Source organism: Hibiscus syriacus, unplaced genomic scaffold (assembly GCF_006381635.1).
Source record: "Hibiscus syriacus cultivar Baekdansim isolate YM2019G1 unplaced genomic scaffold, ASM638163v2 tig00111403_pilon, whole genome shotgun sequence".
NCBI classification, from domain to species: domain Eukaryota; kingdom Viridiplantae; phylum Streptophyta; class Magnoliopsida; order Malvales; family Malvaceae; genus Hibiscus; species Hibiscus syriacus.
In genome coordinates, this window is record NW_024063083.1 from 621,287 (window position 1) to 646,167 (window position 24,881).

The 24,881-nt window shown below is 32.8% G+C and overlaps 1 protein-coding gene and 2 pseudogenes across 1 annotated transcript; 2 read left to right on the forward strand and 1 right to left on the reverse strand.

Annotated features, from left to right (window-relative positions):
• Positions 1-5,877: 5,877 nt before the first annotated feature.
• On the forward strand, positions 5,878-10,872 carry LOC120162717 (annotated as a pseudogene).
• Positions 10,873-12,579: 1,707 nt separating this feature from the next.
• Positions 12,580-14,506, forward strand: LOC120162657 (annotated as a pseudogene).
• A 2,607-nt stretch (positions 14,507-17,113) lies between these two features.
• On the reverse strand, positions 17,114-19,664 carry LOC120162634 (putative disease resistance protein RGA1). Its single transcript, XM_039172746.1, has one exon. It carries the CDS (start codon positions 19,517-19,519, stop codon positions 17,633-17,635), a length of 1,887 nt encoding a protein of 628 aa, XP_039028677.1. The 5' UTR covers positions 19,520-19,664; the 3' UTR covers positions 17,114-17,632.
• Between the last annotated feature and the right edge of the window lie 5,217 nt (positions 19,665-24,881).

Consider the following 24,881-nt stretch of genomic DNA (forward strand, 5'->3'; position numbering starts at 1 on the left):
TGATGTAAAATAAAAGAGTTCTTTCACTAATAATTGTAAAGCACAATTCTTTCGTATACTACTCCTTTTTCTTTTAATTATATAAGGTTATTACAAGACAATATAAATGTTCATAATTTTTCTTAATTATTGACAATACGTACATAAAATGCAAATACAACTATTCAAACCCAAGACCTAAAAAAAACACTTCCTTTAACAATCAAGGCCACTATAACATCCCAAATACCGGGTTAGGGACCAAAGTGAAATATATAAAAACTTGATGATTAAATTGTGATAATTGAAAAGTTCAAGGATTTAAGTGGAATTTCTTTGTGTAGGATGTATTAGCAAAGACTGAATGATGGACGGGCAAAATGGCATTTAGGCAAGAAAAGATTTTAAAATTCATTCTATTAGATATTTAAGCAAAGAAGTGGGAAAGGAAGAAGTATATAGAAATTCTTCTTCTTCTTCTTCTTCCTTTAACCGTGAAGTTCCATTTCAACGGTGAGTCCCTTACAAGTTGATTGTTTCTTTAATTTTAAGTTTGGTCTTTGGTCTTTGGGTGATCCATAAGCTTAAGGAAAGTTTAGGGTTGCTTAAAACTAAAAGATAGATAAGTTATGGATGATTAAGTAAAGGAGGATTTGTGAGTGAATTGTTGAGAAAGAGTTTGTAAATGAATTTTAAAATGAAATTTGACGTGTCATATGTTGGAATAAGAAACCTTAAGTGTTAGAAAGGATTCAGAACAATGTTCATTAATTGGTATGATTTTTGGTTTCAAGTATGCTAGTGAGATTTTGTATGTTTAGGAATATTAAAGTGAGATAAGTTGATTTGGGTGAGTATAGTTAAGTTTGAAGTATTGAAAGGAGTTAAAAGAATACAACTATGCGTAGTAAAATGCATAAATAGATAATACGCTAATAGCAATATGCCATTGAAGAAGCCATGAGAGATGCATAAAAGCTCGAGTTACAGCAACATGATCAAGTCATATGAACTGAACTGCATCTAACAAGTGAAGGAAAAAAAAGGAGAAACAGATCATTATACCATGGTTGAATCCGTAGAAGGCGCTGGTTGTCCCGCCAACCGCAGAGCCAATCTAAAACAACAACAATATACACACTAACTAAACCACCCTCCAAAGTAAGAATCTATCGAAATAAAAGATTAAGCAAAAACTACAAGAACAAAATGTCCACTGCCCAGTTCTATTGAACTGGCGATATATATACAAAATCCCAAGAAAAAAACATAAGCAAAAACAAATATAGATCCCTACAATGGAAGAAAAGAATGTGATAAATTTTACCATTGAAAAACTGTCCCTGACAAGTGGAGCAACAGTCCATTCACTTGTTTCCTGCACCATTAAAAAGATTAAAATCTTTTAACACAACAATCACTAGAAAAAAAGAAAGCAAACTTGATATGTAAGTGAAGATTATTACCATCTCTTTGGAAAGAGGGCCGGCGCAGTGATGACAACGCAAATTGCATCGAGGGTTTGAATTAGCCATTGCGTTTTTTGCCCTTTTTTTCTTAGAAAAAATTAACCTTTTATTTGAACTTTTTTTTCAGTGTTTTTCGGGACCAATGCCAAAACCCATGCATAAGAATAAGATCCCCTGAAACTTGAAGGTTTGAGATCGAAAGAGAGGGGGGGGGTTTAGCCGAAGGAGAGTTATGGTTGGGTGCGGACGACACACAAGTGGTCTTCCCGACATATACCCTCAGGATAGCTGGCATGTGGTATTTGGACACGTCAGTCATTGCCGAGTGAGGAAAATGGCCCGAAGCAAATACAAAATTTCAGGTCAATTCCAAGATATCAATCTAAATTGTCGTTCAATTAAATTAATTCATAAACTTTAATATATTCTAATTGAGTCATTAAACTAAGAATTATAGAAATTGATTTCTAATTTCAATTAAAATTTAATTATTTATTTAAATATTCTTTTATTTTTCATATGTCAAATTTATAATATATTGACTCATACACTTTAAAAGTTCTAATTGTCATGCAAAATTTTCAGAAAATACAATGTAGTTTACATAATTTTTAAAAAGTATCATATTATCTTGTTGAGATTTATCGAGCACCATAACAAATATCCTAATTCAAAATATAACTTTTTGATACACTTTATATAAGTAATTTTTTATCACATTATTCAACCAAATTTACAATAAATAAATGAGTTACAACCAGTCATGGGGAAGAATTATGTCCACTGAGATTATAAAATATAGCTTGCGCTTATTTAAACGGAACGAGTCTCATGTTACCCAAAAGCAAGAGAATAAAATAAGACATATTTTCTTTGTATTTTCTATTAATAATATATTTTCATTTCTTGATGTTTTATAAATTTACCGTTATTAATCTTTTAATTTTGTAATTGTAATTTTTTTTTTAACAATTCCTATCTAAAAGAGAGGAAAGAGTATATTGCTATCAACGAGTATTAAATTCATAATTTAAAAGAAAAGGAATCATCAACTGAAAGTTTTTAATTACATATTATAGAGATTATTTGACTATATTTTTTAACTCTTATATTGCTATAAATGAGTTATGTTCATATTCGCTTGTTTATTTTTAAATTGATTGTATAAGTTTTTAGTATTGCATTTATTCTCGTATGTTTGTTTTTTCAAAAAGGTGTTTGTGTTTGTATAAATTTTTAGTATTGTGTTATTCTCGTATGTTTATTTTTTAAAAAGTGTTCGTGTTCGATTCATTTAGCTTTCGTAAAATTGTTTTTATATGTTAAGAAAATGGTAAGATTACACGTCGTTAAGCTCCATGGGCTTCATAGTTTGAACTCCAAAATACACTGTGTTCAATTTAGTCCTCACTTTCATCAATATTTTAAATATAAGAAAATAAAAGAAAAAGAAGAACCGAATAAATGAGACTTCAAACGAGTTTGTTCATGAACACAAACAAATAGAATACACATTTATTCGTGTTCGTTCATTTATTAAATGAAGATAAAAATTTTCTTTCATACTCTTTTATTTAGCTTAATAAACGAGCACAGATCCATGTTCTACGAACAATTCATAGACGATTCATCAAAAGGTTTGTTTATTTACACCCTTTTTGTGGTCGTAATGTGAAATGAAAGAAACTTGCGCTCTTTTTCTTTCACTTGCAAATTTGTTCTTATCGTCCATTGAAATCTTACCATACACTAAAAGGAAGAAGAAGAAGAAAATTGGAAAACCATTCCTATATATATGGGAAACTACAGAAAACGTTTCAATTCAAATTCAACATTTCTGGGGTCAAACTGGTAGGCACATGAAAAACTAAAATTGCAAACAAAGGATCAAGGTTATGGCCATGGCAGAAACTTTCCACGATAACAGCACAAGCCCGTTTCCTTCTAACGTTATGTTGGTTTGTGGATCATAGATGCTCAATCTTGTAAAAAGAAAAAAACAGACACACACTAAGAATTGTGCTCGTCTCACTCATCGTCGTCTTCTTTAACCTCTTTCAACCACTTAAAAAAGAGAAACATGAATAAAGTAATGCTCATGTAACGATCCTTAAAGCAGATGATTAATCTAATAAACGCCAGAGAAATTAGCACCTGCTCCTTCCTTCTCATCAGCCCACCACGAAATTTTCGGAACGTTTGAGAAACACTTTGATTCATCTGCTGCTTCCTTCTTGTGGAAGTTCTTTATCATATAAAAGATGCAAAATGTGTGGAAGAAAACTTAAAGGAAGATGATGCTATTTTGTGTAAAACTTTTGATCTCATCAAGAAGCACACATTTTTTAATAGGATGAGATAATTATAAAGTAATATAGTTCATAATTTTCTTAATCTATTGACAACTCATACATATTCTATAAAAATAATTACTTAAATTCGATATTTTAATAGAAATTAATATTTATTTATAATTTTTGCTGCTTGAAATACATACATATGGCTCAATTCTACCAATGTCACCACTCCTATATATCAATCAAAATCATTAAGAAACAGCACTTTAATGCACTGGCGGAGCCGGTTTAAGGGTGTCAATTAACATCCCAAATTTTTAAAGTTCTTTTCCCCCCCCCCCCTACAAATATTATATATATATATATATATATGTAATATAAAAGGAAAAAAGATATACCCATTTTAGAAAGATTTTGACACCCTTCAAAAAAAATTAACTACATTTTAAAAAATATTTAACAATAAAAAATTTAAAATTTAATTTTCTCATTAAAAAATATTCATATAATTCCTAAATTTGACACCCAAAATGAATTTTTTTTTTACTCTGCCCATGCTTTAATGCCAATAGAGATTGGGCATAACTTATCCGAAGATAAAAGAACTATCATTGTTGTTTTGGACAAATCATGAATGGCATAAGATAATTTATTTATGAACTATAGTCAAGATGAATCGATAAAGTTTGGTAAAGACAATCGTTATTTAAAAAAAGTAATTTTTTATATAATTTAATTATTTTTATATTTTTAATTAATAATTTATTTTTATCCTCTACAACAATTTTAAAAATTTATTTTTAACCTAATTTCTTTTTTATCTCTAAGTTTGTTACACCTCGTCTCATATTAAACCATAGTCACGACCACGTAATTAATTTTAAGATAAAGTACACAAATGATCCCCGACTATAGGACGATGCTATGTTGAGTCTTTCAACTATTAAAAGTTATAAAATGATATCTTGAGTATAGAATACTATTTTATTGAGTCCATTGACTATTCAAAGTTACACAATGGTCACTCAATTATTCATATGTTTCGTCTTTTTTCGTTAAAAAATTAATAGTCGTCTGATTCAGATGTTAACCTACTGACAGAGATATAATAAAATCATATTTTGATGATGTCTGTTGGAACTGTCATTGCTTTCAAGCAATAGCTTGACTGTATAATATAAACGGTGAATCGATCCACAAAGTAAAGCTCAAACAATTCTAGGATCAGATTTTATCATATACAATCAACATTTTAATGTCCAACTCAGACAACCTCTAATTTTTAACAGAAAATTATGAGTTTGAAACATAAGAATAGTTAGGTGATCGTTTTGTAACTTTTAATAGTCGGGACTCAACAAAGCATCACCCTATAATTGAGGGATCATTTTATAACTTTTAATAATCGAGATATTAAAAAATGTAACACCTTATAGTCTGGTAACCATATGTGTACTTTACCCTTAATTTTATAGCAGATCCGACAATAAATCGGACGGTCTTAATTTAATTTGACGTTTTAATATTTTGTCATCGGTCGTCTTTTAATTCATGTTTTTGTATTCAGATGATCGCCCGCGCAACACGGCCCTTCCTTCTCTTTAGCTTGTCGTAAAATAAAAAGGTCCAATCCCATTTCTCTAAATCTAAACAAAAGATTTCAATAAACTTTCAACGCATCAAAACGCGATTTTTTTTACGCTGGAAAATATTGGGAAATTTCTTGGGAGATTGTTGCAAATTGCAAGGTGGAAGATTAATGTAGGAAATTTTCGAAAAGGTGGAACTTTGGATTCTTTCGAATCACACACAATTAGCGAATAGAGAAACGAACTTCGAAAGGATCTTGTCCATTCAAGACGATTCTGTAAGTTTTATTTTATTTTGTTTTTGGACGTTTGGTTGCTGAGATAGTGGGTGGAAAAGAAAATTGTAAGAGAGAAATTATGAATTTTTTTAGTTGTGTTGTTGTTTAGTTAAATGAAATGGCTGATATTTGAAAAAAGAGTTGTAAAATGCTGAAACATAAATGCGGTCTTCACGCATGTTGTTGTTATTGATTCTTCAAATCAATTCGATAAAGTTTCTTTTTCTTTTTAATGTTCGGATAAGCAGAACATAAAGAAAGACAAATGGGGGAAAATATAGGTTTTGAGAATGAAATATGCAAAGAAATGAGTATAACTCTTTGGATTCTTCGGTAAAATGCAGATTTCTCAAGGAAGCCTGGAAGTTTTTGAAGATATGCAATGAAGGAGAATCAAATCTAAAGCTTTGAGCTATAACTCCGTTCAATTGGAATAATTTGATATTTTCAATAAATTGTTGACAAAGAAGGGGTCAAAATGGTGGCATCTCAGTTAGTGCTGTCTTATCCAAGTTAAATATATATTCAGACCATGCCTCTGTGGTCTCCATGAACCTATTTGTCGCGCTTCTTTGCACTTCCATTGTGATCGGTCATCTTTTGGAGGAGAATCGATGGATGAATGAATCAATTACTGCCCTTGTCATTGTGAGTTTGTCATTTATAAATGTGAATTTATTCTATTTTGAATAATAAGCCAAGTTTGATATGCTTGGATATGTTCTACTTTTCTAGCACATTTGAGTTTAATGATTTTACGGCAGGGTCTTCTTACTGGGGTCATTAGCTTGTTGACGACTGGGGGTAAAAGCTCACGTCTTTTAGTCTTCAGTGAAGATCTTCTTTATTTATCTTCTTCCCCTATTATATTCAATGCTGGGTAAGTTGTTCTGTTCAATTTTCGTTCTCTGTGAATGGAAAATATGGAGATTGTTGGTTATAGCTTACATAAGCTATAAAAGATGGCTGTGCAACAATCATTCAACATGAAACTTTATTTGTAATTATGCTTCCCTGGTTATAAGTCATTTTTCCGGGATTTGAGTAAGAGTATCAAATATAAATATCTTTCCGTTTGGGTATGTTCAATTTCTCCAAGCACGTTCAAATTTTCCAAGCCTTTTTATGCATTCGTAAGATCTTTGGAAGGCCATCCTCCCCTCCCTATGATATCAGGATATGTGTACAAGGGTTTGAACAAAGATGCTCTAGAAAAAAATGAGTATTCAAGTAATGTAGCTAGCTTGAACTTGAGTGCATTGAGAATTTTCTTGTTTTCAACATTGTATACATAAGAACACAGGTCTTTCTTGCAATAATGTGGTTTAATTTTTAATTAAATCTTTTTTAAGGAAAAGACAAGATTACATGTAGTTTATTATTTTCCTTCCTAAAGCCTTTTCTGATCTCTGCTTGTTTGCCAGGTTTTCGGTGAAAAAGAAGCAATTTTCCGTAACTTTATTACCATCATGCTATTGGTGCTGTTGGTACATTAATATCTTGTACAATATATCTTTAGGTAATTTCTACTACTTTATAGATGCTGTTGATAGATATACATTACCTTTAATTTATCTATTGTTTTATGGGTGACCTGTGGGATTAGCAGCCAAGGGGTTGGATTGGTTTATTGATGTACTTCTTATATTCTCGAGGTTAATTTGGTGGTTGTGATAGCATCTCTTATTCTTCAAACAGGTTGTTATTAAGTTCTTTAAGGAAATGGACATTGGTTCATTGGATGTGGGAGGTTTATAGGTATTTTCCCTTTTGCCCCCTTCCTTTCAAACTGGTTTGGTTCATGTTTGAGCATCTTACTATTTTTTGTTGTTGCAATTTTCAGCAATTGGTGCAATCTTTGCTGCAACAGATCTGTTTGCACACTGCAGGTATACATAAATCGAAAGTCGTAGTGGCATTTCTAAATTGAACGACTAGTATATCAAACTAAACTTAAGCTTCTTCTTCTGATGGTACAGGTTCTTAATCAGGAGAGACTCCATTGCTCTACAGTCTGGTTTTCGGGGAGGGTGTTGTAAACGATGCAACTCAGTGGGCTTTTCAATGCAATCCAGAGTTTTGACTCACTAATACGAGTCCTGGAATTGCTTTGCATTTTATTGGAAAGTTTTTGTATTTATTTTCAGCAAGCACTCTGCTGGGAGTGGTTGTAAGTCACTTATCATACAAATATGATTTCATTCTGTGAACACTGCACTTTCACTTTACGTTTATCTGATATTTCATTTCCTTGACTGTGTCCAAAGCAGTTTTGAACATTGGTATCCGGGGATATATCCTTCTAGGTCCCCTCCAAATACATAGAAAAACTTCTAAAATTGAACATGTTTGTATTAGACACATTCATGTATCTGACTCTCATACACGAGTCCGGTAACATAGTTTCCCCCAGGGTGTGATATTTTTCTTTCCTGTTCAGGTTGGACTGGTAAGTGCTTATATCATCAAAATGTTATACTTTGGAAGGTATGTTTCGGACGCTATCTGGGTTTATATCAACTAGCTCTTGAAAATAAAAGCTCAATATAGTTCTATAAGAATCTGGTACTCCTTTCTAGGGAATTAAGTTTTACAGAAATATAGTGTTTTAATCATTTTTTATTTTAAAATGTTTTACTCTACAGAAGACTCCAACTGAACATGAATTTTGTTATTACAATACAGTTTTTTATGGCAGTCTTTGAAGTCAAGAACTAATTGTATGTTCTTGATTTTAACATTATCCAGGCACTCAACAGATCGAGAGTTTGCTCTTATGATGCTCATGGCATACCTTCATATATTATGGCTGAAGTAAAGACCCTTCTCAGGGATAATATGGCAATTATTGCATTCCTTTTTTTTTTTCTTTTTCTTTTTTCATTTGTATAAATCTAATACTGCCTTCCCTGCAGCTGTTCTATTTGAGTGGCATTCTCACGGTGTTTTTTTGTGGGATTGTGATGTCGCATTATACCTGGCACAATGTTACTGAGAGTTCAGAGTAACTTCCAAGTATGTATATTCTCTTAGAGACAATAAAGTTCATGGGTCATTGAGATTAGGAGGGAAGAGAACTTGTTAATTGTTGTTGTCTTAGAGACAATGAAGTGCCACCCTTGTAACTATTGCTAACTGGTTTTGGTATCGATGCTTAATACCTCCTAAACAAATGTTTAACTCTTTATATGCCTCAAATGATTCAAATCTTTTTACAGGCATGCTTTTGCTACCCTGTCATTTGTTGCTGAGATTTTTATTTTTCTCTATGTTGGAATGGATGCCTTGGACATTGAGACATGGAGCTTTGTAAATGATAGGTATTCTCTATGCCAATGCTGCTTCAACTTTTCATTTGTCTGAAAAAATGTCACACTCTAAAGATCTTTAAATATGTGGAAAAACTTTTAAAATTTAAACACGTTCGTGTCCGATAATCACACCTAAGTCCGACTGCATAACTCTATGCTTCAGCTGGAATAACTAAAATTTGGTAAAATGTATGTCAATTTGGTCTTGATCCGTTTGCTGCAGGTATATTTTTCAGATTCTCTGTTCCATATCCTTTATCTCCCTTTCAACTTGTACAAAATAATATTATTTACAGAATGATCTGATGGTGACATTGGATTTGATCCTCTTTGCCAGACCTGGAACATCAATTATGGTTAGTTCCGTATGCTTTTGCTGGTTATGGTCGGAAGAGCAGCTTTTGTGTTTCCCTGTCATTTTTAACCAACTAGCCAAAAAATCACTAGTGAAAAGATTAGCTTTAGGGAACAAGTACGTGTTTGTGGCGATCTCTTTTGCTTCCAAATCAATTAATAATGTTGTTTGGCATTTGACATTACAATATCTTTGTAATCTTTTGTTCAGATCATAATATGGTGGTCTGGTCTCATGAGAGGTGCTGTATCTATGGCACTTGCATATAATCAGGTAAAGTTTGCTAAAAGATTACGATGAAATTAATAAATAAAAAAATGCTTGTAGCATGTTTGAGTTAAGTTCAAATACTAATGATAGAACGAGAGGGGAAAATGGAGAGAAACTATGTTATGGATTTTAGAGTCTAGACATTTTAGAAATAGAACATTGGTATCTTCATTTTTTTAAAGGTATTTTCATGTATTTGGAGGGTCATTGAGGGTCTTATCTACATACCTATATCTGAAATTGTGTCGGACAGGGGTTTCAGCAACTTAGAAGAGAACTAGGAGTGGAAAGATTTGCTTGAAAATCTGATACACTTTTATGTAATGAATTGCAGTTTACAAAGGCAGGGCACACTCAATCGCAATTGGATGCCATTATGATTACAAGCACTATTACCGTCGTTCTTTTTAGCACTGTGGTAAGATGTCTCCACCCTTCATTTTTACTGCTTAGAGATTTGTTGGCTGGCATTTTATTTTATTCTTCTTGTTCTTTGTTAAAGATTGATGTAGAGTCTTAACTGAGGATTCAAATTTACATCACTGAAGTTCGTATTCTCACTGTCAAATCCGATGCCTGAATCCCATGTTTTATCATTTTTCCTAGTCTTGTTTATCAAATCCGAAGTTCTTCTTTGCAAAATCTATTAGATGCCTGAACTCCTCCATACTGTATCATCATTATCCGGGTCATGTTTTTTATCCGTCTTAAGCATAAGTTTCTAGTAGCTCTTTATCTGAAGTTTGTATTCTCATCATTGCATGATCGAATCACATGCCTGAACTCCATATTCGGTCATCATTTTCCGATCATCGTTTTCGTCCGTTATGCTGATTGCGTTTTTGGAGATGTTGTAACTTTATCTGTTGGTTCGGCTGATCAGGTTTTTGGACTATTGACTAAACCTTTAATAAGGTTCTGATACCTCATCCCAAAGTAACAACAAGCATGCTCTCCGAACAGTCATCTCCAAAATCGGCTACGCTACTCCGTTTCTCGGAAGTGCCCGGGACTCCTTTGATGATAGTCCAAAGGAGTTCAGCGGCCAAGCAGCATCCGCGCACTTCTTACGACTCCAACACACACCGTTCATTATACTGGCGCAAATTTGATAACGCCTTCATGCGGCCCATGTTTGGTGGCCGGGGTTTGTTCCGTTCGTTCCCGGCTCCCCAACTGAAAGGAGTGAACATAATCTACCTCAATTACACTGAGAAACTACGGGACAATACGTCACTATGCTCGGAGTTGATCTCAAACATGCCAACATCTTGTAAAGTATTTTTGTTTAGCGCCAGAAGCTTAAACCGTAATGGTTTTTGTAATGTATCGTATAAGGTTAATTTGTCAAGGCGATAGTTATCGAAAGAAATGTCTAAGAGTCGGACCTTCTGGCGGTTCGATGAGTTGATCTGTCTGAAATTCTACTGATAGATCCGGTTCAAATTATTATTTTCATAATAATTATTTTTATTTAAATTGCATCATCAAATTATATAAATATCGATGCAAGTATATATTCCTTTAAAATATTCAATGAAGAATAAATTTCAATTTTTTAATAAAATTGACTAAAACTTGAAACAATTTAATATTCATTAGGTGATATTTGTACATATGATTATAAAATAATATCTATTTATAATTGTTTTAGTTATTTGAGATTTAAATATTAAATAATTCAATTTAATATTCAGTGAATTAATTTACCAATTTTCCACTATAAATTATAATTTTAATACAATAATAAAAAATATTTTTTTATGTTCATGTAAAAAATAATATAAAACAATAAGATATTAATTTTTATAGATAATTTAAATCATAATTTTAATTATATATAACAATAGTATTGGTTTAAATGAGAATTATTATTTTTTAATTTAATATGAACATAAACAACAAAAATACTTAATAATATATTGAAAAAAATTTGATTCATTCAGAATGTTAAAGAATTTATTTTGTGAGATATATATTTATCACAGTACATATAAAAAGACGTCAAATAGTTCGTTCATCTTTCTAACCAACTATTATAAACATTCTATCTCATAAAATAATTTTTCTAATATTCTTAATCAACTAATTTTTTCCCATCACATTTAAGGATTTTGCCGATATTAAATCTGTTATAATATTATTATGATTTATCAAAATATTTCTTAGTATCAAGTTAGTAATCCAATAAACATAATGAATACTTATTTTGGTTTTAAAATTTGTTCAAAATCGTATTTATATAATAATTAGATATTATAAAATATAAATAAACATAAATTATTAATATATTTTATCATACAATTCTTATTAATTTATTTTGTTCCGCTTTCTCTTTTCTTTTAATTTTTGTTTAACATATGACGATACCAATTTTAATATTGGTTGCTAATTGTTAGAGATTTTTATTATAACATGTTCATTATTTTTCTTGTTCTTGTGGCATACTTTTTGTCTGCTCTTTTGGTATGTTTTTATGACTTGTAATAAGTTTTTCACATGCCTCTATAGTTGTGTTGGTGTTCGCACAAAAATCCTCACGATATTTTTTTCTGATTGGTTTGTCAGTGATCACGTTTTATCATATCCCTTATTTGGTAAAAAGTTATTTGTCGCTATAATCAAAATTAAAATTGTGTAAATAAATAGTATGTCAAATTGATTTGTTCGTTCATCACTCCTTTATCACTTAATAAAACGTCTCGTTCAACCTAGACAATGAATTTTATGAAGAAAATTAAGTTATTTTAATATTAGAAATCATTCTTAATAAAAAAATTGTGTTTTTTTCGTATCTTAGATTTGATATTTTCGTTCATGTATGAATTTTTGTGACTATCGTCTCTAATCTTCTTTTAGTATTTAATGTATTGTAATTTTGATTTATTTTAGTATTTTTATTAATTAAATCTGCTCGTTAAAAAAAATAAAACAGTGCCGGATATATTTCCCCATGTGCCATTTGCAGTGCAACACGAGATTCCAACTCGTAGTTGTCAATATCACACAACGTCCTGCTATAAAAACCAAACTCTTAGACCCTCAGATCCTTCCACTCATCTTCGTCCCCACACGCTCCTCGATCTATCCGCCGTTTCTCATTTCCTCTCGTATCTGAGCATCCTCTCTAGTGGCATCCATGGCTGGTTCATCGATCTCCATGCAACCTCGCAACACCCTTGTACTTTCTTCTCTCTTATTTCTTTTTAGCTACTAACTCATTTATTTCTCTTATTCTTTGTTGTATGTTTGTTATTTATTTTTTTGCTCCATCTGTTTGTTGTTTCAGTTGATCTGTTTCTGATTTTACTTTTTATGGATTTTAGTGTAATGTTGGTTTCTTGCTGTTACGGAGGCTTTGCTGTTCACTTTTCTAGTTCAACTTCTTCCATGGATGATTTGATCGGGTTAATCTGGGATTTGAAGTTTATAAATTATTTTCCGTATAAGAAATGTTTTCACTTGCTATTGAACGAAGGATTCATGTTGATTGGTGTTGCGTTATAGTTATTCGTTTTCTCTGATAATTATGGTTTTGGGTTTAACAAGTTCTTAGAGAGCAAAAAGCAACTAACCGTCAGGAGATCTGTTTTTGCATCTCAATAAGTTGTTCTAGAGAGGAAAGCAATAGATTCTGGGTATAATTCCTTTCTTAGTTAATAAGGGTTGTGGTATTGGCTTTTGGCTTTTCTGGGCATGATATACTATGGGATTATTTTGATAATAAGATTGAGTATCGCATACGAATGACATGATATATGGTAAAAATGGAAACTTTAGTACCATGAGAATTCACATATGACTTATTATTGTAGAAAGATATTTTGAGTGCATATGAAATATTAATATTATGCTGTTGGATTTGGGGTTTTTGTTTTTAAAGTGTACTAAAATAGGTCATGAATCACGATTGATGTGCGTAAGTAAAGTTTCTGTTTCGAGATACCTTTTGAAGATTGTTGTTTCTTCCAAAACTATTCCTTTTGTGTAAATTATTGGCTGATTTTTATGCTGTTGATCGTCTTTTAACAGGCTACAAGCAGGGTTTCTGGGTTGAAATTGGGTTCATTTATGAAGCAGGGAAGAAGCAGCCTCTCATTTACAATGCGTCCAATGCCTGCTCGCTTGCAGATTAGCTGTGCTGTATGTTTCTCACTGAATTCAATGATATTAGTTTCTATAGTATTTCCTATTGTAAATGTGGTAGTGATCATAAGAATACACTTTTGGGCCCCTGTTACAATATATATATATATAACTATTTCTCTTTGATATGTTCCAACTGGAGTTTCGGAAAAATATAATTAAACTGTAATGTTTTCTGTCATATTTATCATGCCGACATGAGTATTAAAATAATGTCATCTTCTGTCATATGAAGGGTTTGTTGTAAATATGCTAGTTATGATGTATAGATTTATGCAGAAATGAAATTTATACTTATGGTGAATAACATAATGATGACCCCTTGAGCTAAATGTCATTGTACAGGCCAAAAAAGAGACTGGATAAAGTTTGTGAAGTAGTAAGGCAACAACTAGCTATAGAAGATGACACACCAATCACCGGTGAATCGAAATTTGTTGATCTCGGAGCTGATTCTCTTGATACGGTTCTCTCTCATCTCTATAACCCTTGACATTCTACCCTAGATTTATAATTATGAACATAAAAGTATGTGTGCAGGATCAAGGGGATCATGAATTTGTCAATTAGTTGTTTCTAACTTGAAAGATCATTGCACGTAGTCCGTGTTATAATCGTTAGAACACCATTTCAGGTTGAGATTGTGATGGGACTGGAGGGAAACATTTGGAATCACTGTCGAAGAAGACAATGCAGAAAGCATCACAACTGTTCAAGATGCTGCAGATCTTATTGAGGACCTCTGCAGCAAGAAAAGTGCCTAGAAAACAAGTAGTTAAGTCGGACGGTTCGTATGCCGATATTTGATGTCTTTCTTGTGTGAACTTTTATGTTCAATATGTAGGAAAACTCGTAATCAAGTTGTTTGGATTATAGGTTATGAATTTTTATGTGTCACTTCTTTTTAGTGTTTTATTTAGACCTTCTTGTTTGTTGTAAGTAGGGCTGGAAACTAGGTGAGTCGAGTTTGAGTAATGCTAAGTTCGACTCGACTAAAAAATTCACAAGTTTAAAATTATTAAGCTCGACTCAAACTCAATATAAAAAATTAAAACACAACTTGACTTGAAAGCTCGCAAGCATAAAAATTTCAAACTTGACTTGAAATAAAAAATTGGAACTCGATTCGAGCACCAAAAAACTTGATCTCAAAATATTCTTAGACTTCGCACGTTTGAAGCTTAAACTTGAGCTCGAACTTAAAAGTTAAATCTTAAAGTAAATGAAAGTCTTATGTTATTTTAAAAAATAAGAATAACATATAAATGTTAATAATAATAATGATATAATTTTAAAAATCTAAAATTTTATATACGATAAACTACATCACTTTAGTTTAATTTTTTTTATATTTTTTCTCGTTAATTCAAAAAATATAATATTTGGTCATTTTCATTTTATTAAGATGTGATCATAGAGGGTTAATTGTCGTTAGACTTTTAACGGATTGTTGATATGATATAGTGAATATATAAAATTAACGAGGATAAATTACACAAATGATAACTAGTATTTGAGTAAATTTTTGTTTTATTCACTAAAACTTTAAAAATAACAAATTGGTCCAGACTATTTTAATATACTATATATATCAATATCACTCCTACCGCTCTCGCAAATCATGTTCTCTGTTCTTCAGGTGTGGTTTTTGGCTTTCATTACCTTTTCTTTTTCCTTTATATCTCTCCATGGATGCCACAAAGATTAACCCTTCAATAAAAATGTCGCTTTCTTATTTTCCAAACAGTTTTTTTCTTCCAATGTCTCTTTGTTTCTTCCACATAAATAATCATGGTTTCTGCAGCTATTAATCTCTATCTTTCACCCCTTGTTCCCAGCTTTTTACCCCATACTATTCGAACCAGAAAATAAAGACCAAAAAACAAAATTCAATTCCCCACTGTTCGATTCTCCGCTGTTCTTTTCCTCTTGTTTTTCACCATATAAAATGCCAAGAGAAGATTGGTACCTCAATGAATCAAACGGTGATAATCGAGATGAAGAGCACTGATATTCCGGAAAGACAAGACTACCATGAGGAAGAAGAATCAAAGCAGTAGTTTGTTGAGACAAGGAGAACTGAATAACAGAGTTCAATGTGCTTGCATGATCGATAAATGGATGCAAAAGAAAAAAAGTTTGCGGCGGCGGTTGTGAAATTAAGTCCTTTAAGATGGATCCAATATTGTTGAACTCAAGCTCGACGTCCTCAGATTCTAGCTGCAACGGCGGGTTTTCGTCATCAGAGTTGAATTCTTTTTACAGTGCAAAATCAAGACCGTCTTCGTCTCATTGTTACCGGCCAAAACACAAGGTGCTCGAAAAATATATCCATGTCGGTGTTTCAACACATAAGGAAACAAAGCACCATGAAAGAATTGGTTTCATAAGAACAAAGCCCAAGGCCATGAAGATTTACAGTGACATGAGAACTGTAAAGCAACCGATATCTCCGGGTGGTAAACTCGCAAGCTTCATTAACTCGTTGTTCACTTCGCCAAAGAAGACAATATCTCCAATGTTGTAGGACTGCTTCCTTTTGTGCCGAAGAGGTTATGTATTGGTTCAGATCATTCTCGTACATATACTACAAAGTGGTCTTGACTGATTTGTTACTTTTAAAATTTCGATGGAAAAAATTAAAATTTACTCAAATATTAATGATCATTTTTGTAGTTTACCCTTTTTAACTTTATTTAGTAACTGTGTCAATCCGTTAAAAGTCTAATGACAGTTAACCTTAGTGACCACATCTTAATTAAATAAAAACGAAAGTGACCAAATATAATGATTTTTAAATTCAATGAGGAAAAATGTATAAAACTTAAATGAAAGTGATTAATCATGTAGTTTATCCTTTAATATATTTTTCGAGTTGGTTGTGAGCTTTTTGAGTCAGGTTAATAGTAACTCGCTTCGACTCGTTAAGAATTCAAGTCGAACTTGAGTCAAATCTATTCAGTTTGAGAGTTGACTGAGCTTTGATCGAATCGATCTCGAATAACTCGTAATCTGTCTCATCTCATTTACAGTCCTGGTGATAAGGTACGAGGGATTGGACTTAGTTTGTTGAAAAGGTTATTCATGCTCAAATTAAAACCATGATTGAAAGGAAGCATTTAAGCATGAAATTAGTTGGGAATATAATGTTGAAGGCATAACTTTGGTTATTAATAGGAAACAACTTAATTGCAGCTAAAGTCGAAATTACTGATATCGCCACCGCAGATGTTTCCCTTAGTGATGGCTGCTTGCAAAGTTGCCACAAGCATCGAGCAGAACAGAATATATATTACATTGGAATAAAGTAGAATATTAAAAATTAAAAGTTACAAACCATAACATATAGTCATTAAGCAAGAGTTTGACAATGCCTACAAAAAGTAGCAAACCATGCGCTTAGTGGATAGTTATGGAGTAAATGAAAGCTCACCTCTTTTGTTTTGAGTAGAAACTACCTCCTAATCACATTATCATACGCCTGTGCTGTGGGCTGTCATCACATGAAACATGTAAGTTTTCCGGTTAAAAGAAATGAGATTTTTAAGTTTTACTACATACTCATGTTTGGAGAGTGGGTCCATTCCCTCCTATAGAGTTGAGGATTTGGGCAATGAGATGTTGTAGCCACGGTCGTAGCACTACAAAATTTGAGCAATCACTGATTTTTATTTGCTGCAAAGTTGAATAAGATCTTTCGAGAAGCAATCGTGGTAAATCTGTGAACCCGTCTGAATCCGAAACCACAAAAGTTTTAAGGCTCAGCTGAAGGATTTTATCTTCTTCCTCTTCTGGTTCCATTTCTAAACAAAATTTTGCACCAGCATACACAAAGGTCTTCTAATTTGGTTAGAAATTTCAGGCTTCGTGGCAACGAGACGAGATTAGGACAACCATCCAGAACAAGTCTTCGAAGTGATGTGAGATGCTGCATTCCTTCAAATAAACATTCTAATTGTCACATTCATAAAAGGCCAGGTGTGAAGTGAAGTCCAACATCCTGGTCCAATCTCTTTCAAATGCGAAGCTTTAATGGTTATTTCTAGATATCGAAGCTCAATCAAGCTTTCCATGTTGCAAGGCAATTGCATTAAAGGAACACCCCTCATTCTTAATGTTTGCAAGCACCGAAGCTGATCGAAAGAACTCGGAAGTTCTTTTATATTACGGCAATTGGTCAAGTCAAGGTCTCGTAAGTGCTTCAAGGTGCCAATAGAATTTGGTAAAACTGTCAAATGTGAATCACGTAAACGTAGTACTCGCAGATACTTGAATTTTGAGACACACAGATGTCTAAGAGACTCCTCTAAAACCTCCCGGACAATAACCGTTCGAACATTTTTCAATTTCTTCAAGTGTGGAACTTTTAGCAGCTTCTCATCGGTAAATGATAAATGTCGAACATTTCTGTCAACAAGTTCTGTTTGGGAATTCACTGTTTTACACTCTTTTTGTGATACATCTAGTGTAAGATCATGTATCAGATCATGCATTTTGAAGGTACAATACATGCCGTAATCCTTCTCCTTTTGGATGAGGCACCTTGACTGTAACTCGTTTAAATACCGATCACCAACATCTTCCCACTCTTGCTTTTGCTTTGGATGCTCAAGCAGATCATTTGCCATCCAAAACTGGATGACTTCGTTACTGTTATAGATCTCATCCTTTTTGTACAAGGACAAAAAAGCAAGACATCGCTGCAAATGAGATGGCAAATGATTGTAACTCAACTTCAACACTGGTAAGATATCGTTTTCGCTTTGCTCGAGTCTCCATATTTCACTATCTCTTATAGAGATCCACTCAGATGCATCAGTTTTCGAAAACAGTAGGCTTCCCAGTGTTCTCACTGCCAATGGAACCCCTTTACATTTCTTCACAATTTCCTCCCCGATTCTCATGAGATTTGGATGCCGACTCTCATCACCATCGTTGAAAGCCCATTTTGTAAACAAAATCAAACAGTCTTCATGAGGGAGACCTTTCAATTCATAAGGACAAGTTGAACTCATTATAGAGGCAACCTTTAAGCTCCGAGTAGTGACAATAATCTTACTTTCGGATAACCCACCCATTGATCTAAATAAATCCCTGAACTCAATCCATTTAACACGATTTTCATTCCACACGTCGTCTAGAACCAACAAAAACTTTTCATCATGCAAAAGATTTCTCAAACAAGTTTGCAAGGCTTCGACTGATAAATCATCACATTTTTCTCCTTTACTTAAAGATTGAATGATTAGCTTGAGCAATCTAGGAAGATCAAATTCATCAGACACACAGATCCATATCTTGAATGGAAAAAATCTGGTAACTCGATAATCATTATATACCAATTGAGTAAGTGTGGTTTTCCCTAGACCCCCAATTCCAACTATGGGAATGACAGGGATGTTCCAATCCTCACTCGGTTTCATCAAGAGATCAATAATGTTCTCTTTATCCGCATCTCTACCAATAACATCCGAAGAGTGAACAAAAGAGTGAGTCTGTCGGTGAAAAACATGTCGGATATTGGTATACTGTCCTAGATTAAAGCTGTTCCACTCAGTGGCAAGCTTGTTTAACCTCTTGTTGATCTCTTTGATCTTATGACCCATGTTTAAAGAGAATGAAAAAGGGAAACAACAAGAAGCTAAAAATCGCACCTTTTCATTGTTGTGATGATTGGGGTTGCGGAGAGCTTCACAGTAGAAATCATCAATGACATCTTCAGCATCATAAAAGATGTCTCTGAGCTTCCACATACAGAGGCGCAACTTCTCATTCTGCTGTTGTTGCCGCTCAGCATCCAAGAGCACAGCTTTAATGTTGTGCATCGTCTCCTTCAGCTCACCCAAATCGCTTTCCACATTAAAAGCCAAGCTAACTTCTTCTACCGAGAGATGGACTATTTTTCTCCACAACCCTTTCGGCAATAGTGAACAAAAACGTCTCCGCCATAATTGAACTCTGAGAGCAAAGAATGAAGAAAGACAATTTTTTATAGGGAAAGTAAGGTACTCAAAAATTATTTTTCATCTTTTAGCAAATATATCGAAGTTGGTTCGTAGTTGATTTGACAGCGATTTTCAGAGAAAAGACGCGTATACTAGTTTTTTGACTTTTCTTCGTCTTCCATTAAAGAGTGAAATTTAATAAGAAGAGGAGGGCTTTGAGGGAATTGGAATCTTGTGAGCATACAATTGATTCTGATTTAATTTGATTTAATTAGATTTGCTTTTTATTTAAAAATAATAATTTATGTGGATTTAAAAAATAATATTCCAAGTCAAGAGTACTACCTTACCCCCTCACCCCCATTACATAGAAGAATAGAAGAATAGTGTCAGTTAATTTTAAATTTCAAATCAAGAGTAAAACTAGAGAAATAATATAAACGATAATTTTTTTTTTGAAAATTGTGGATGGTTGGAATTTATTTTGAGATCTAGACTATTTGTAACAGTGTACATGGAACTCATCAAATGGGTGTGATGAGTTTCATTAAATATATCAAAAAATTAAAACTCGTCACGAGGCACAACAAGTTCAATACAATTTTGTTTCATATCAAGTGACGAATTCTAATTTTTAATATATTTTATAAAAGCCATCACGCTCATATGACGAGTTCCACGAACATTATAACAAATATCGTAGATCTCAAAATAATTTCTTGATTGTCCTATTGAGCTAGATAATCTGTCCGCTTAGTGTATTGGACCAATTTTGCCTCAAGTTAAGTCCATTTAAGATTTAGAATAAAAAAAGTTTGACTTGAATTGACATAATATTATAACTATCATATATATATATATATATATTTAAAATTAAATACAATAATATATCTCTCTATTTTATTTTATTTTTCTCAATTTGATTCGTTTTACTTAATATTTTTTAGATATACATTTAGGATAAGTCAAGCAGGTGTGAATGTAGATTTTGACCTAAAAATCGAATTAAATTTCAAGTCGAATGAAATTCTCCTAAACTTGAATTAAATCAAGTACGTTTAAAAAATTTTAATTTTAAGATTAGATTTGAGTGAATTAAAAACTTGAGCTAACCAGCTCATTATCATCTTTAATTGCAGCCGACTAAGTCGTGTAATATTGAATAACGAATAGAAGCAAGAAGCCAAAAGGCCAAAGCACCATGTTGTTGCTTGAATAAAACATATCTTCATCAAGTATGTGTTGGGTTGGCACCTCTAACTTTCATTCATTGTGATTTGTTGAAGTAAGATTTTCAACAGCAAACATGACTTGTTTCCACATCAAATAGTTTGTTTCATCATGTCTAATCATTATAGTTTTGTTTGTAAAAGGTTTTGACATGATTAAGATTTCTCACATCAAAGAAAATAATACAATACATTATAAAAACTAACGATAAATTTCATTACTGTTAATAAAACCGACCATTACTCTTTTAAGATAGTTAAAAAATTTGTAATGATGTTATATATATAACATATAAATGTACATAAGATTAAATTTATTAAGTTAAAATTAAATTAATAGAATATATAAATAATAATAATCAAATTTATAATTATATCAATTATGTTTAACTGTCATATCAACTCTTACATTAAATATTAATGATAAATTATTTAATTATTATTATTTTAATAATTAAGTACCATGATTAATAAAATTCATAGACCAATAGACAACACAGGCCTAACAATTACTCAAATCTAAGATTTTCATAGATAATTATTCTTTATTATTTTACTGACACAAAACAATTAACTTAACCAAGTCAATCTCATCAAAATCAAAAAACAAAAGGCATGAGTTGAGAAAGCCCCGATTATATAAAAGCCACGTCAACTTTAAACTTTGTGGCTTTTATCTTTATAGAGTAAAAGACTAAAAGATATTTCAATATGTAGTCAGTTAAATTACCATTGTACCCTCAGATGGGTGGTAGGGATATGAAGGCATCTCATGCGATTCACACCCGTTACGATAAATATGAATTAAATTCCTAAACAAACACACTCTTTCATTTCTAACTCTTTGTTTTCTTTCCTTTACTCTATAGAGGTGCCCTCAGGTAAGGCATCTTTTGACTTCCATATTCCCCTTCGTTTTAAAGCTTGTTCATTTCTCTATATCTTGAGCTTGATTTTGTTGTTTTCTCTCTTTTTATGGAAGATTGTTCTAGATTTTTCTTTTTTGAACTCTGCCTGGACTTCGCTTGCTTGTTGAATATATACTTTTATTATAATCATTTTCTCCTTGTGTAGTAACTTTGTATGAATCCTATTTGCTGGTTGATGAATGAAGAAATTAAGAAAAATATTAGAAAAACTGCATATTGAAGCAGATCTCCTTCTTATTCTTTTCAAAGTCATGATTTTCGGTTTAAAGCTTCGACCTTGTTGAATTATTATGATTGTTATTTTCACTTTGTGAGATAACTTGATAAGCTTTGATTCAAAGCTGTATGAATCTGTTGGGAAATAAAACGAGAAATTTTACTATAACAAGATTAGTGTTAATGCGAAATAAAAGTGAAAAAATAATATCCAAAATTGATAACGGAGTTCGACCACTTATGCCCACGTCTCCATACTGCTGTAGATCTTTTACTAAAAAAACAAAATTTGCAGGTGTACAACTCACAAGAAAACTCTCTAAACTATTTAGTATTGGGAGGGAGAAAGAAATGATTTGAGATGATTTTGAAGCTAAATGGGTTATGATATTTATAGTTGAAACTTAAGGACTAATCTTGTAAATACCCTAAATTATAGGGACTAAAATATAATTTTCCCATTACCATTGTTCAACAAAAAACACTGCCTAACTTTGAATTCTAAGCAGTCGTCGGCTACTGCCAAATTTTCAACACCGGCTACCAAAAAATTGATGGTTGTTGGCTGCTTTGCATTTCAACAATCTTTCACTTGAAGACTGATTTTAATCTGTCTTCACACCTCGATCAATGCAACAGCATTTCTAGTCTTGTTATTTTAGCATGTCAACTGAAGCTGAACATAACTTCAATTTTTCCGTAGTCACCGTCTTTGTTAATATGTCTGCCGGATTTTGAGCTCTATTAATCTTTTCAAGTTTCAAAATTCCATCTTCCAGAAGAGATCGGATAAAATGATATCTCAATTGTATGTGTTTCGTCCTGGAATGAAAAGACATATTCTTCGCTAGATGGAATACACTTTGATTGTCGTCATACAAGAAATTGTTTTCTTGTTTCTTGCCTAACTCTTTCAAGAAACTTTGGAGCCAAACCATCTCATTGCTGGCTTCCGTAATAGTGACATATTCTGCTTCAATTGTGGAGAAAGCAACTATCTTCTGTAGTTGAGAAACTCAACTCACTGTGGTTCCTCATAGAGTATATACATACCCTGTAGTGCTTCATCTGATGTCAACATTTCTGGCTAAGTCGGCATCTACATAGCCTATCAGTATCGTATCTCCACCTTTAAAACAAAGTGCTTTGTTTGTGGTACCCCGTAGATATCTGAGGATCCATTTGACTGCTTCCCAGTGTACTTTGCCCGGATTATTCATGTACCTGCTAACAGCTCATACTACTTGAGCAATATCTGGTCTGGTACAAACCATGACATACATCAAACTTCCAATTGCTGAGGAATACGACACATTCACCATGTGTGCATGTTCTTCCTCCATCTTTGGTGAATGTTCTTTGGAGAGTCTAAAATAAACACCTAAAGGTGTACTTACTGTTTAGCATCTTGCATGTTGAACCTAAAGAGTACTTTATTAATGTACTCGGCCTGTGATAACATCAAAGTCCCCGACTTTGTGTCTCTTAATTCTCATCCCAAGAATCTACTTTGCAGCGCCCAGATCTTTCATTTCAAACTGCTTCGACAATTTTTGCTTCAAGTTTATAATCTCTTGCATGTCTGAGCCTGCAACGACCATGTCATCAACGTATAACAATAAAATAATAAAGCTATTTTCGAATTTCTTGATGTAGCAACAATGATATGCTTGCCATCTGGTAAAACCACTACTACTCATGAAGCTATCGAACTTCTTGTACATTTTCTAGGAGCTTGTTTTAAACCATACAAGCACTTTTTCAACTTGCATACCAGATTTTTCTTGTCTGCCTTTATGAAGCTTTCTGGTTGCCTCATATAGATTTCTTCTTCCAAATCACCATGAAGGAAAACTGTCTTTACATCTAACTGCTCAAAATATAGATTCTCTGTAGCTATAATTTTCAACACCAGTCTGATTGTAGACAGTTTCATGACTGGAGAGAAAATTTCATTGTAGTCAATACATTCTTTTTGCTGGAAACCTTTGACAACCAATCTTGCTTTGTAGCGTTAGCTCTCATCATGCTCTTCTTTGATCCTGTAAACCCAATTGTTATGGAGCGTTTTCTTGTCTGGTGGTAATTCAGTTAATTCCCACGTCTGATTTGACATAAGTGAGTTCATCTCATCTTTCATGGAAGACTCTCACTTGACTGAATCCTCCACCTGCATTACTTCATCATAGCACTCTGGTTCACTATTGTCAGTAACAAGTAGTGCAAAGAAGACGAATAACGTTGAGTTGATTTATGAATTCTGGATGAGCGTCTTAGTTCTGGTGTGCCGGGTTCTTCTTGAATTGCTTCAGGACTGATCTGAACATCATTTCCAGAAATCTCCTCAAACTTAGCAAATTCCTTTGTTTCAGCTTCGATATTGGTGCTACTTGATTCTATGGTTGACCTGTTTTTGTACATCACATTCTCATTGAAAATGACATCTTTGCTTCTGATGATCTTTCTATTTTCATAGTCCCAAAACTGGTAACCGAACTCATCACCACCATAACAAACAAAGACACATTTGTTGGATTTGGCATCAAGTTTACTTCTTTCAACAGAATTTATGTGTACATAATAAATACAGCCAAACACTCTTAAGTGTGAAATGTTTATTTATTTCTTGCTCCAAAATTCCTCTGGTATTTCACCATCCAAGGGAACTGAGGGCCCACGGTTGATCAAGTAAGCTGCAGTTTTGATAGTTTCAGCCCATAGCAATTTGGGCAAGCCGACATGTATCTTCATGCTTCTGACACGTTCATTTAGAGTTCTGTTCATGCGCTCTACTACGCCATTCTGCTGCGGTGTCATGGGAACTGTTGTCTCTATTTTAATCCCATTGTTTGCGCAAAATTCTCTGAA

Excerpts from the sequence above, each read along its gene's own strand:
- LOC120162634 (XM_039172746.1), bottom strand. The coding sequence starts at position 19,519 with ATGCACAACATTAAAGCTGTGCTCTTGGATGCTGAGCGGCAACAACAG.